We start from the raw sequence: 15,157 nt of genomic DNA on the forward strand, positions 1-15,157 counted from the left end.
TTGATCCATTCCCTCATCCCCACAAAATTCAAACTAGGAGCTCCCATATGTACCCATATGCCATTCTCCAGTTCTTCCCATTTTTTCAGTCTGTAGTACTTGGCAAACAGTAGACACTCAATGAATGAATGCTGACTCCAAGAACAAAGAAGCTAACATACATTCAAAGACAAAAGGCATATATGAAAAGAGAAACAGGAAACTATCAAGCACTACACTAGAATTAAGAACCATAGTATATACTCACTTTGCCAATTCGTTTACAACTATGGGCTGGTCTGCACAAAAATCCACTTTAATAACCATTGATGACTTGGGCTGCACAACACCACTGGTTGGAAAAATGACAATGGGTAGTTGGCCCTGGTATTCTGTTTTAAAGATACCTAAGGAGAATGAGAGCAGATGGTTTACATTTGGATCCTTATAATGTTAACATTCACTCACTTAGTAGGGGACAGACACGCATTACAGAGTATATGGTCTACTGTGGACCAAGAATCATAGCTTTGATTGTAAGTCCAGTCTCTAGGGTCATCCAATAAATTTGAGCCTAGTGTTAAGACTCAACCCTCACCAATAGCTAAAATATACTGTCTGCTTACTGTGCTCAGACACTCATGCTAAGAGCTATGCATGTGTTATTCTACTTAGTCCTCAAAATGAAATCTATGATACAGGTTCAAGCATTACCTCCATTTTATAAATAAGGAAATACATACTTAGATAGGTCAAGTCAGTTGTCCAAAAATACACAATTATTATGATAGATTAGATGATCAACTCCAATTCTTCAATCTTCTCTACATGCTTACTGTCATGCTCCCATGGATTAAGTATGTTTTCCTACCCCTTAAATGGGCCTGATCATGTGATTCACTTTGGCCAATAGCATGGAGCTAGAAGTGAGAAGCTAGAAGCATGTCAGCTCCAAGTCCAGATGTTCTCCTGCTCTCCTACCATTGAAAGTGTTTCTTTTGAGAAACTGCTGTCCCTTTGGCCTATGCCCCATAAGGAGCAAATGTGGAGCAGAGACAGCCACCCAACTGACTCACAGGCATGCTGTGAGTAACAGACCAGCCTGGCTGCCTCAACCTGAAGCAGAGTCACCCAGTGTAGTAAAGTTCCTGCTAATCTGCATAACAGCATTAGTCCAACTCTTTGCAACCCCATGGCCTATAGACTGTCAGGGTCCCCTTTCCATGGAGTTCTCTAGGCAAGAATATTGCTTTCTTAAGCTACAGAATCATGGCATGGTTCCTTCCACATCAATAGTTGACTACTACAGCTAATAACTAATAGAGCTGGGATTTTCACCCGGATGTTTCTGACCACAGGGCTTATAGCCACCACTACTACCCATTATGGAGTTAATGTAGTTCACAGAGGAAAAGGGTGAAAGGAATGAATTTCTAGAATAAAAAAGCATATGAGAAGGAGGCCACAAAAATTTCTTATTCTGAAAGCAGAAATGGTCCATAGTTTATGGTAATGTCAGGTGCCTATATTAGAGCATGCAGTCTATAGCAGATACTATCTCCTTTCCATCTCTGTAGCCCTGGCACCCCACACAGCGCCTACCACCAAGCAGGGCTCAAAATGTCCAACAAATGGGAAGCAGCCAGTCATGAGTGTCTTCGATATCACTATACAGTATTAACACAAATGAGCATGCTGTCCACATAAACAACTTTGAAGATTTCTAATTTACCAGTTTCAAATCACATTCGATGACATTCTCCAAAATTATTCATTTAACTTAGGAGAATAAAAATATTAGCATAATAAAAGTATTGAAAATATAAAAAGATAATAAAACTTTAAATCCAGAAACGACCTGATGAAAAAAGGTCAACAAACTCACAGTAACAAAATGTGTTAATCCAATCATTTTGAGAGACATGGTAATGACATAAATATTTATTTTTTTCTGTCATAATATAAAGCAAAAATCTGTAAAATTATATCCATTACAAATAAACAAGTATTACTGACTCAGTTCTCCAAGAAAATAAAACTATATGAGTTCAGCTAAGGCTGAGTCTAAAGTCAATGGTGCAAAAGCTTAGCCAGGAACAACGCCTAAGAAAAGAACATTGTTGAATCTTTTAAATATATTAGAATAGTGAGTACACAAACATTACTCTGTCTTATGTAACTTTAATGCCATCAGTAATAATGAAATATTTGACTTTTTTTTCTTTTTTTAATGTTAACACAGGAGCAAGGACATCATCCTAGGAGAAGGATGTCATTGAAGGAAAGATGTTACAGATAGAATTTTTGTCATCAAATTTTCATTTTTTTAAGATATGAAATTGGCCAATGTGTGGAGAATGAACTACAAGCAGATAAGAAGAGACTCCAGAGAAATAATTTAGGTTGTGATAACTATAAGGCAAAAAAAGATGATGACCCATTGTAAAAAAAAAAAGAAAAAAGTGACAATGGGACAAAAGAAAAATAGGATTACTGACATGATAAGGATGCGGATAGACATGATTTGATAATTGATTCAGTAAGGGGGTAGAGGGTGAAAAGGACAAGGTGTCAAGGATTTTGCCAAATTTTTGACTTGGCCATCTACATGGTGGTGACATTCAATGAAAAACAGAAAAGGAGAACTTTGAGTAGTTTAGTTTTAGAAGTTGAGTAGTTCTTTGAGTAGTGTAGTAGTAGAACTTTGAGTAGTAGAACTTTGAGTAGTGTAGTTTAGAAGTTGAGAAGTTGAGTAGTTTAGTTTTAGATGTGTTAAGTCTGAAAAACCTGAAATAAATGCAAAGTCTTCAATAGACACCAGTTAAGTAACAGGAATGGAAGCGATTGCCCAGGGAGAGCAGAGTGACTGAGAAAACACGAGGGTTCATGACAAATGCTAAGGAACACTCATTTCTAACGTACCGAGAAAAGGAACAGCAGTCCACAAGAAAATTAAGGAAGATGGAAAAAAAGAATAATTCTAACATCAACAGTAGTTATTGAACATATAATACATGTCAGAGAGCATATTAAGCATTTTATTAATCATCACCACAATTATACAAGGATGGTATTATGTTTATCCCTAATGTATAAGTGAGCCAATGAATATTCGAGAAGTATAAATTGTTTGCGAAGGGCCTCCCAGCCAGTTAATACTGTAACCAAGATTTGGACTCTGGAAGACCTCACTCCAGGTCAAATCAAATAAATGAATGCTCACTAAATGTCTAGTATATGCCCAACACTGTGTCACACATGAAAAGTATGTTGAGATTTCATGGCATTGATTTCCAAGAAAAGAAACAAACAAAAAATACACTGAGAATAAGTAGTGTGTGCTTCTCTAGCTAAGAAAGGATTCTTAGGACCACTTCTGGGTCTGATTCAATTTAGCAAATTTCCTGCTTTAGAGATGACGATAGGCTTTTCTAGACAGTGATGTCGAGAGATGATGCTGATGATCAGGGGAAGAGAGGCAGCAGGCATTAAGAGCAAGAGAAAGGTCATATATTTGGGGTAAAATAAACCTAAAGGAGTCCTAAGGTAGCCGTTGAAATCCAGAAATGGTGTGTAAAGATCACTCTATGGACTTTTAAGACTATTCCACATAATAATATGGTAGTAGAAAAAGTACCTAAAGATTCAAGAGGGGAAGAGGGAAATGTTTGCAATTCAAAAAATGCTGCTTTTTTTTCAATCTTCAATTATTAAAAACTAAGAAACGATAAAAACATAAAAGAGGAAATGGAGTTTACCAGAGCACAAAACACTATTAGAAACATCTTAAAGACTAAACCATGCTTTTTCAAAGTGAAAAGATAAGCACTACTTGGTAAGTTAGGCAAACATTCTTACAAGGGGCAATACAACAAAATGTATTTGACAACATTCAGCTAAATCCATGAATAGTAACTCCATAATAGATTATTAAAGAGAAGGCAATGGCACCCCGCTCCAGTACTCTTGCCTGGAAAATCCCATGGGCAGAGGAGCCTGGTAGGCTGCAGTCCATGGGGTCGCTAAGAGTCGGACATGACTGAGCGACTTCACTTTCACTTTTCATTTTCATGCACTGGAGAAGGAAATGGCAACCCACTCCAGTGTTCTTGCCTGGAGAATCCCAGGGATGGGGGAGCCTGGTGGGCTGCTGTCTATGGGGTCGCACAGAGTCGGACACAACTGAAGTGACTTAGCAGCAGCAGCAGCAATAGATTATTAAAATAAAACATCATGAAGTTGTTACATAGATAAACTCTAGCATCTATGTCAGTGAGAGTACCACAGAGAGAAAACACAGCTACACAAATCATGAACTTGCCAAGTGTGGCTTTTTAATGTTCTCTTAAGTATACATAAGGGCCTCGCTGGTGGTTCGAATAGTAAAGAATCTGCCTGCAATGCGGGAGACCCAGGTTCAATCCCTGGGTCAGGAAGATCCTCTGGAGAAGGGAATGACAACCCACTCCAGTATTCTTGCCTGGAGAATTCCATGGACAGAGGAGCCTGGCTGGCTACAGTCCATGGGGTCACAAAGAGTAGGACATGACTGAGCAACTAACACCTTCACTGAGTATTTGTAAACACTTAATCTTTGATTCTAAAACTATAAAATATTTGTCACATAAAATCCTTTTGGAAAATTTTATTAAAATCATCTTTGGTTGCTGAATCTATTTTCTGCTTAAGTGTTTTTCTTCATGAAAATACATAATTCTCATGAATATTTATATATTGTGCTTATGGAGAATGAGGACTTTATGACACTTTATGGGCACTTGCTACTGTGAATAAAAAACATACTATCAATTTTGGTAAGGGTAGAAAAAAATATTCAACTCCAAAAATGAGGGACAAAGGCAGCAGAAAGAAAATGTGTTTCACTGATAACAATTTGTTTCAGCTTGTAAGGTAATGGCAATTAACATTTCATAATATTCAATTATAATTTACCAAGAATAGTATTAACTACAATACCATGCACACATACTAAAAGTGAATGTGAATTACTCTTCCTAAAATGTATGGACTCAGGTCCATATGTGTACTTTTATTAAGTAAAGTAATATTAAACATTCAATTAAAATTCAAATATACATTTTTTACTTTTACAGAGTTTTTATATATAATAAAATGTACAATTTGGTAAGATTTTAGAATAAAATCTAGAATTTAGAATCAATTTAGAATAAATTTAAAATAAAGAGAGGATATGATCAAAGCATTAAAGAATTTGTAATGGACAACAGTTATAAGAAATTTTGGAAAGTAAAATAATACAAATAAAATTCTATCAATTACATATCACTGCTCCATAATCAGATCTAAAGGACTATTTAGACCAGAGTAACTCACCATAACAGAGTTCAGCCTTAACCCTGGAGTCAGGCACAAATGGGCCTAATATTCCACAATCTCACAGAATTCATAAATTCAAACATTTAAAAAACAAAGTACGGAAAGTGAAATAAGTAATTCAGTGAGGAACAATTATCAGTTTTACCTGTTTATATCCCAGGAAGAAATCAGTAAAATGTCAGACTTCCTTTGTCTTAATAATTTCCACTGTTCATTCAAGCAGCCCCAGAGAATGCCCTCACTTAGTGTAAGACAGGTTTAGATATAAGACCTGTTTCATGTACCCAACAAGCAATCTCAAGAGAGAAATGTCCTGCCTGTCTGAAGCTTGTCCTCATCTCAGCTTGAGAAAAATGTTAGTCTTATCATCCCAGATGCTGACCATTCAATCATGAGAATGAAAGGCTAAGCGACTGTATACCTACTATATATCAATGAAGACACCTAGGCCTTTATGCAAACTGTTAGGTCCCAGTAAGAATCTCTAGAAATAATCTCATGGAGAAGAGAGAAGCACTTTTTCTTTCAATAAAATGTTAGTAAGAGCCTGTAAGTAAGGGATCAGTATGTGAATTCAAAGTTGCATGTGATAGAGAAAAAGAACAAATCTTTGCTGAGTACTTGTGATAAGTCAAGTACCATATTACAGCCTCCAGTAATTAACCACAATATATTTTATTAGTTTATAAATGAGGAATCTGAAATTCAATGTTCTTAAAGGTACTCATCCCAGATCACAAAGCTTGGAAGGCACTGTGCCCTGATTCTATTTCTGGAAAGCTCTAAGGACTGTGTCACTGCTATGACACCACTCTATGTCTATCCTCAAGGAGGTCATCAGTCATCTGAGTCAAGTTATATTAATAAGAATCACAAGGATGTAGAGTCATCTTTCCTGATATTGCCTATCAGTTTCTAAAACAGTAATCATACTTAAGGACCTTCAGTTTTGAACTTTTTCAAATGACAGACCTAATTGTTGAGGGGCAGGGTGAACCAGAGAATACATTAACTGCACAAGAAAGATTTAAGGCAGGAGGATAAGGGGATGACAGAGGATGAGATGGTTGGATGGCATCACCAACTCAATGGACATGAGTTTGAGCAAACTCCAGGAGACAGTGGACAGGGAAGCCTGGCGTGCTGCAGTCCGTGGGGTCACAAAGAGTCGGACATGACTGAGTGAAAGAACAACAACAATATATTTCAAACATTACTGATTTTCTTCCAAAAGTGTAAGTTAATTTATAGAAGAGAAAGTATTTACCTGGCACAGTGCCATGGTTAATGATACTAATCTCTTTACAACACACTTTACTACTGGCAACCAAAGTCCCAAAATTAACTTCGGGCTCAATTTCCAATTGACATGACGGAATCAACCTAGAAGAGGAGAAAAGAGGACCATATGATGAATTTTAACAACTATAACCTCATAGTTAAATCCACAGGGACTTTTATCTTAACTCCTTAAAAGAGATTTCAGTTTCCTTACAGGTCTGCTGGTGGGACATTTGTCAGTAAACAAAATTGTGAAATGAAGACACAAAAAAAGATAATGAGAGACATTTTAAATTAAAAAATCAGATTCTGTGCATAAATACATGGAATACCCTCCCAAGTACTCACCTTGAAAGGTTACCCGTGTATCTCAATTTTTTTGCAGCTCAAAACATACTTGGAACTCTGTTCTGAAATCTCCACCTAAACCATATATTCTTTTGCTGACCCCCCGCAGAAGGGGCGGGGGCATACATACACCATATGTTCTTTTGCCCCCTCCCTCAAAAGGGTACCAGTTATCTTAACAAAGTAAGTCATTTGGATGATGCCATTTCTGATGAAATAAAAGAAGGTGCGATACTATAAAATATCACTTGGAGACTAAGAAAAGGTCTAAGAACAAAAGGATACAATTGATTTTTCATGTGCATATCTGTAGCACATGTTTTCATAAGCATTTTAAAAATCCATTCTAATCCTATATACATGTCTCATAAGGATATATATACATATATATACATACACACATATATGTTTTTAATCTGGATACTAATTTAGTTTATAAGGCATCATTAAGAATATTATCCTGTTTGATATTAACAAATTTTCTGAAAGATAGGTAAATACTATGGCTCCTACGCTACAGATGAAAAACAAAAGACTTAAACAGCCTAAATTATTTATCTAAGGAATTATCTAGATATAACATTGAGGAACTTTGGCTAAATTTCATGTACATTACCTTAGAAACCTAACAATGATGACAAAGTCAATAATAAATGTAGTAATAACAGATCTTTACTGAATCTTTAGGTTATATGCCAGACACATGAATTAATTCACTCCACTTAGGATATAACCTCCAAAATATAAATATATACATGCCTGCATACAATCATATATACATACAAACATACCAAAATTCACAAATAAAAATACCTGAAGAAAACATTCACAAATACTGTGTTACTCATTGATGTCTGGGCCTTCTTTCTGGGATCTGTGTTTATACACGTTTTTGTATTATTGGATAGGTACAGACATTCCAGAGATCAGCCAGGACTGTCCTGTTTATGCTGCATATTCTAAGAAACACCCATGTTCTTCTCATAAAGAGACTGTAATTTTGTGACAGAAAACGATCAATGACCTTGTACATCTCTTTACAATATGCTTATATGTATATACACAATTGTGTTAATAAAGAGTTTGTAAGATCTAAAAGAAGAATAATAATGCAAACAATGTAAGATGAAAAGCTGAACATTTTTTCAAGCTTTTTCTCTAGCTAGGTGTGAAAAAGAATCTTAATAATTTCTTAAAATCTTTCACACATACACATACATATAAATGTACATACATGCATACACATATATATGGTTTAAGGAGTAAGGGTGTGATGATATGGTAATATTTAATAGTTTCTCTGGCTTTCCTACTGGTTGGTCTTCCTCTTGTATAAAAAAAATTCTCTGGTCCATATGCACCACCACATGTCAAGACATTTGACCTCTGAGGACGAAAAGAATCAAGCCACCTATCAGGAGAAGTGCCTCTTGACTCCAAATGCTCTCTGCAAAATGAGTTACCAGTTGAACCTCATCTAAGGGTCACACTTGAAGGAAATTCTGGAGAAGGGAATGAATGATCAACACACTAATACCAAGTACCAGTTATCTCCAAACTTGGAAATGCTCTCAAAGCTAAATAAATACCTTCCTTTTTTTTTTTTTAATAAATACCTTCCAATGGTGCAAAGGAATAGCTTATTCCTTGCCTAAAATGTGTCAACTGTTTGATTCCTATGCAAAATGGGATGCTGTGCTAAAGCAGAATTTCTCAACATGGAGAATCCAAATAATTGCACATCTAAATTTAGTTCATGAAAATGAAAAAAAATAAAAAAGAAAACACATGGGAAACTATTAAAAGGCTTATATCTAATACTAATATTAATATTTCAATATTAATTCTGCTGGTGGTGGGCAAATAGAAACAAAAAAATAATACTTATAGAATCATACGTTGCTGTAAAAAGAAGGATTGTGCAAGTATATATATTAAAAATACCTAAAAATTTTATAATAGCTTTAACAGATAATTTTATAATGAACAGAACAATACTTTTTTCAATGCAAAATGAAAAGCACAATGTCTTGGTCAAATAAATTATTTGTATTAAAATTCATCTTCAAATCAGTTATTTAATTCTATATTATATTCATTATACTAGTCCATATTCTTTAGCCAATCTCAGAAGAGCACCATTTTGATTTTCTTGAAGCCAAATGTCTGCATTATTTAAAATTCTGTGAAGCAAATACAGCAATAATTTAAAATTAAATTAAAATGTGACTATGGGGTAATAATAATCCATTTAGGAATATATACAACATAAGAATAGAAAGTAGGACGCTGGTTATCAGAGGCTGGAAAGTAGGAGAATTAGGGAGATTTTGTTTAAGGGTACAATTTGGGAACTAGTAGATAAATATGTTCCAGAGAGCTAACATACAATATAGTGATCACAGGCAACAATAATATATTATAAACTTCAATGTTGCTAACAGATAAGATCTTAATTGTTGCCACCACAGGAAAGAAATGACGACCAAGTAAATGTGATGCAAGTGTCAGCCAACCCTATGATGGTAATATGTTACAATGTATAAATGTATCATATCAACATGTACACCATCAACTTATACAGTGCTATATTACTATGTCAATTGCATTTCAATTTTTTTAAAGTAAAATAGGATTAGAAGGAATAATCATTTAATAAGTATAGTAGCAAGTAAGTCAAGAGAATAAAGTGGCCCACAGAAGCAATAATGATTAACTGTGTCTGATGCTGCTGAGAAATCAAGTAAAAGACAAAGGAGGCACCAACAGACTGGCAATATGCAAGAGCTACTTCACTGGAAAGCTGGGGACGATAGCCAGATGGATTTTGTTGGAATGGGAATAAAAAGTATGATTGTGGAGACAGTAAAAATAGTATTTTAAAAATAAATCTTGCTATCAAAAGGTACAGAAAATATGGCAGAAATAAAATAGGATGTGAGTTCAAGGGAAATAAAAGAATACAAGCAATTGTCGAATATCTCTAAGTGATTTTAATAAAAAACAGAAAGCTAGTCTTTCATTTGTTTTGAACACTACAATTTGCTAAAAAATCTGTTCTTGAAGTTCAGTTTAAGGATACTGTAGATACAAAAAGCCCTATTAGTGAAAATAGAAAATATTACTATGACTCTTATTTTCATCTGAAAGATGCTCAAAATGTTAACCCCGATTATGAAGAATACATACCCAATTAGAGGGATCTCTATTTTTTTATTTCCTACTGAAAGAAGAAGTTGGTCACACATGTCTTCATTCTTATCAGGATGATATTCCACCATAGCTGTTGTCTGAAGGCCAGAAGCAAGTTCTTTACCCAGATTGGTCAAAATCAGTTTGAACTTCAATGGAGGAAAAAAAAAAATTACACATCTTAACTCCTAATAAGAAAATAATATGAGCAGCTGTAGTAAGGAGTGTACATTATTTCAAGAGATATATTAATATACAGGCAATATTCCTGCCCTAATGATTCTACATGCTTCAGATATACTTTTAATGGTAAATGAACTGAAACTGAAAATGCAGTCAGTCGAGAAATATGTAAATATTCAAGGGCTCCTTTAGAAGTATGAAGTACTAAATTACAGGAAAAAAAAAAAAAGGGAAGAGCTGTGCTAAGTCGCTCAGTCATGTCTGATTCTTTGTGACCCCATGGACTGCAGCCCGCCAGGCTCCTCTGTCCATGGGATTCTCCAGGCAAGAGTACTGGAGTGGGTTGCCATGCCCTTCTCCAGGGGATCTTCCCAACCCAGGGATCGAACCCAGGTCTCCCACATTGCAGGCAAGTTCTTTACCATCTGAGCCACTCAACATACACCTTTAGAAGTATGAGGTACTAAAATACAGGAAAAGGGAATAGTAATCTAATAAAAATATTATTCAATCTAAATACATATATAATATACATGTACAAGCACACATACATTCATAAATATATATAGCATTTTATATACTTTCTGCATGAGGACTTGGACTTCAGAACGTGGAGGAAATATAAAAAGGAATAGACCAAGGAAAAAGAACTTTTGTTCTTGAAAAACATTTGCTAGACTCCAGGAAGACCTGAAGAGGGAATGAGAAGAACTTCTATGTATTAAGTACTTCTGGTAGGTCAAGCATTCGACAACTATTAGCCCACTTAATATACTTCTACAGCCCTGTAAGGCCGATATTAAGGCTCCTAGTGTAGAGATGAGAAACTGTAGGTTTCAAGAGCGCCTGTAGGTTCAAGAGTGTCAATGAGGACTTAAAACATCCATCTATCTGACTCTAAAACTTAAACTCTTTCCCCACAACTAGAAACTCCTGAATATATAATCTCTTAAAAGAAGCATAGTATATATCCCTTGAAAATTACATAATGTTTAAGTCAGGGATTAATCAGTTGTCATATGAGTGATGCAGACCTAAGTATCATGAAAATCCAAGAGAAAACATGATAACTGTGGGCTAGGAATGAGCACACTCAACGCAGGTTTGGAGGATGGATGTATAGGGTAGAGAAGAAGCAAGAAAGATGCTCCCTGTGGAGGCAGGAATATCTCAGGCACATGCAGAGAAAAGAATAAGCAAAATAAATTTTCAGCAGGCAGCTAGTAAGCTAGTCTCGCTGGGCAAAGAGCTTCAATGAGTAACAATGGAGGTCAAGTTGAAATTAACTTTTCAGGGCTTTTAATGCCAGACTGAGTACAAGCAGTGCTTTCCAGCAATGAGGGTAATAAAGTACTGGAAAGATGTGTTGATACAATTGGTCTCAAAGTGTCATCCTTCCAGCAAAAATAAATGACTCTGAGACCTCATAACTACCACAGCCCAACTTTCAACCCTCATCAATTACTAAAAAAAAAACAAGGGATAAATATAGGTCTTTGGGTGCCAAAAGTCCACATAGCAGGTTTGAGCATCTTCCTTTAAAAAAGAAGGGCAAGGAGTGATTCAGCAGCACATACCCAAACTACAAGTTTCTTAGCACTCTTGGTGGTCTGCAAAGGTGTCAAAGGCACCAACCCTACTCTTAGGAACTTATGATGTGACCACTGAGGTGAAAGTAACATTTACCAGACATAAGTCCAAACTCTAATGAATGTCCGCATATGCAATTACTATCCAGTAGGGGAGAGAGACATGACTGAAGCAACTTAGCATGCATGCATGCATTGGAGAAGGAAATGGCAACCCACTCCAGTATTCTTGCCTGGAGAATCCCATGGATAGGGAGCCTGGTGGGCTTCTGTCTATGGGGTCGCACAGAGTCGGACACGACTGAAGCGACTTAGCAGCAGCAGCAGGGAGAAAGAATTTGGAGATAAGAGAAGATTTGTTTGAGAAAAATGAAAACTCACTTTTGATGCTCGGAGATGGACAGGATTTGGAAGGCAGTGATTCTTACAGGAGGGGAGAATGAAAACATGGGTCAAAAGGAAAGGAAGTCTGAACCAACATGGGTAGGAGGACAATGGCAAGAAAGACTGGCCTGACAGAAGCAGAGGCCACATGAGTCAGCAGAACACTGAAGACAGGACTGGGTCTTAGTTTTCTAACAACAACCCACAGTAGGTGGCATACATCACTGCGTATGGCAAATAGTAGGGAATGCAGGACCTTGGAAAACAAGGTGGAAAAGAAGCACTGACGTGTGTTAACAGAATTGTTTCCGAAGTAACTACAATAGTGACGACAGCAATGTTCTTTACATAGCACCCTGTTTTTTTCTTGTTTCCTCCAAGACAGTTAATATATTGTTTACTAATCTATCCCTTCCTTAATTCCCTTTACACCTATGAAGGACCAGGAGTACACATCATGATCTTGCAACAAATATAAGTTCACACTGATATCGAGCTCATAGCTTTGGCCTCTAACTAGTAAACCTGTCTGGCCATTTTCCTGCTAATGTCAAGACCTGTGTTCTACACAAAAATCACACTAAAATGAAACATATTATTTTTCTTCTGACTGCATAAAAACCACTCATACAAGTGTCTCCTAGACATCCATAAAATAGTGTTTGCCCACATCTGGGATTTACTGCCAACTTGACTTTTAAAAGAAAATATATTCAGATGTACATTCAATTGTTTAATACATCTGTAGTGAACTAGTGAAATAATAAATGATTTCTCTAATTTTACAGTGTTTGTAGCAATCAGGTACTTCCTGATTTAAAGGGTTAGGCTCTGTATGATTTTATTACAAAATAAACACATTACTACTGTCAAACATGTAAATACAAAAATCCATAAAGAATGATTCCATTTATATGAAACCCAAGAACTGACTATTAATCTGGTTCATTACAAGTCAGTATAGTAGTCACCTACCTCCATGGGGTGATAACTCCAGGTACTACAGAGAAACTTCTGTAGTGTTGGAAATATTCTATGATTTGATCTAAGTGGTAGCTACATGGAGATAAATGCATATTAAAAATCCATCAAGCTTTACTTCAAGTTTCTGTGCACTTTAGGGTAGGTAAACAGTACATCAGTTTTTTAAGTGTAAAAAGTAGAGCATAAGACTGGCCTGACTGAACCATAGGCCACACGAGTTAACAAAACACTGAAGACAGGACTGTGGATTCATTTTCTAACAGCAACCTACAGTAGTTAGAAACATATGTAATCGTAAGTGAACCTTTCCGTATCTGCATAGAGAAGTCCAGCTGCATTCAGTATCATTATTATGACTATTTCACGAGAAAATGCAGCCTGCATTATGCCTCACTTCCACATCAAAAATTATTTTCACCTGTCCTATATCAAGTCTCCCTGAGAACATGTGATCATAATAAACTAATATCCATTCGTTCACACAGAAAGTCTAAAATAACAGTGACAAAGATGAAGTTCTGTCAACTTTTAAATCAAAAGAAAGGTGAAAAGATAGGGATAGCCTCTTAGAACATTAATTTTGCTGATTATTCAACTTGTACTAACTCCCTCATTAGTTTTGTTTTGGTCGCTGCCGTCTCATCAGGGATCAAACCTGTGACCCCTGCAGTAGAAGCATGGAGTCTTAACTACTGGACCATCAGGGAAGTCCCCTCCCTCATTAGTTTCTAAGTTTTTTGAGGGCAGAACTGTCTCCATTTTACATGGCACACACCTACTTTCTATTTTGTAGCATGTGCTAAACAAATGTTTGTTACAAGTATGAAATAATAAACCTTTCTGCTATCCTACAGTAGCGGGAGTAATCAGGCACTTCATGACCCAAAGGGGAGTTAATAGAGAATAAGTTGTCATAATTCTACATTATGAAGCATAGCTTCTTGGCTGTTAAGAGGAGAGACACATAAAATCCTCTTCCCCTTTCCCCCCAAACTCCAAATGAAGGAACTGGGAGATTCCAGATCAACTTTTCTCTCCTGTCTCCCAGCCCCAAGCAAAAAGGAAAAAAAAGAAAGAAAGAAAGAAAGAAAAAGCCCAGCCCACCAAATCACCGCTTCACAGGAAGCTCAATTCTGCCCGCACCGTCCTAGGAGTCGGGTGCCTACTCCCCAGGCCCTGCTCTGAACACCCCTGGGTGTGTTACCTGTGGCTTGACAGGCTTCTGAAAACGGATTTTCTGGTTGCTACGGCCGATATTGTGTACGGTAACTGGGAGGCGGTAGACCCTCCCTGCCAGCGCGTCCAGAAATTTCACTTCCGACGGGGTCACTCTCATCTGTATGTCTTTCTTTGGGGTCTCCAAGTCCTGCACCACGAAGGAGCTCTTCTCGGCCTCCATGGCCGTGCTCTCTGTAGCCCGCAAACCGTCGCGGACTTGACCACGGACCAACGTGGACGCCGTCGCTAGGCAACCGCCCGACGCCACGCGCTCGCCTCCAGCCCATCCGGCTTTGGCGCCGCCCAAGCTGCGCGAGTTGGCAACCTCACAGATTCTGGAGAAAGTTCTCGGTATCCCAGGTGTCATCAGAGTAACTGTAAAACGTGCTTTGGTCACCCAAATCCCAGCCTGGCAGGATTTTAAGAGGCCGCTGGCGGGGTGGGCATTTTCCTAGACCTCTCTGAAGATTAAGCTTAAAGAGCAGTGAAAGTGTGTGCCCAAGTACGCAGCAAGATGTAACAGAAACGGAGGAATGCAATGGAAACACAGCCAGTTCCCCCTGACTTTGCCTTTAGGCTAGTGTTTCTAAAAATCTACTAGCAATCCTCTGGGTTTTTGTTAAAATTCATAATATGTTTTC

At 37.0% G+C, this 15,157-nt stretch overlaps 1 protein-coding gene across 1 annotated transcript in view; it reads right to left on the reverse strand.

The window, feature by feature from the left end:
* CFAP47 (cilia and flagella associated protein 47) overlaps positions 1 to 14,722 on the reverse strand; it is a 491,580-nt gene extending 476,858 nt beyond the window's left edge. Inside the window, exons 1-4 of the mRNA XM_020881679.2 lie at positions 14,503 to 14,722; positions 10,156 to 10,307; positions 6,605 to 6,720; positions 248 to 386 (exon numbers count right to left, since the gene is read on the reverse strand). Coding sequence (XP_020737338.2) covers positions 248 to 386; positions 6,605 to 6,720; positions 10,156 to 10,307; positions 14,503 to 14,697 — 602 coding nt within the window. The 5' untranslated portion in view covers positions 14,698 to 14,722. The remainder of the gene's footprint in view (positions 1 to 247; positions 387 to 6,604; positions 6,721 to 10,155; positions 10,308 to 14,502) is intronic.
* Positions 14,723 to 15,157: the final 435 nt, after the last annotated feature.

Source organism: Odocoileus virginianus, unplaced genomic scaffold, assembly GCF_023699985.2.
Source record: "Odocoileus virginianus isolate 20LAN1187 ecotype Illinois unplaced genomic scaffold, Ovbor_1.2 Unplaced_Scaffold_10, whole genome shotgun sequence".
Classification (NCBI taxonomy): Eukaryota; Metazoa; Chordata; class Mammalia; order Artiodactyla; family Cervidae; genus Odocoileus; species Odocoileus virginianus.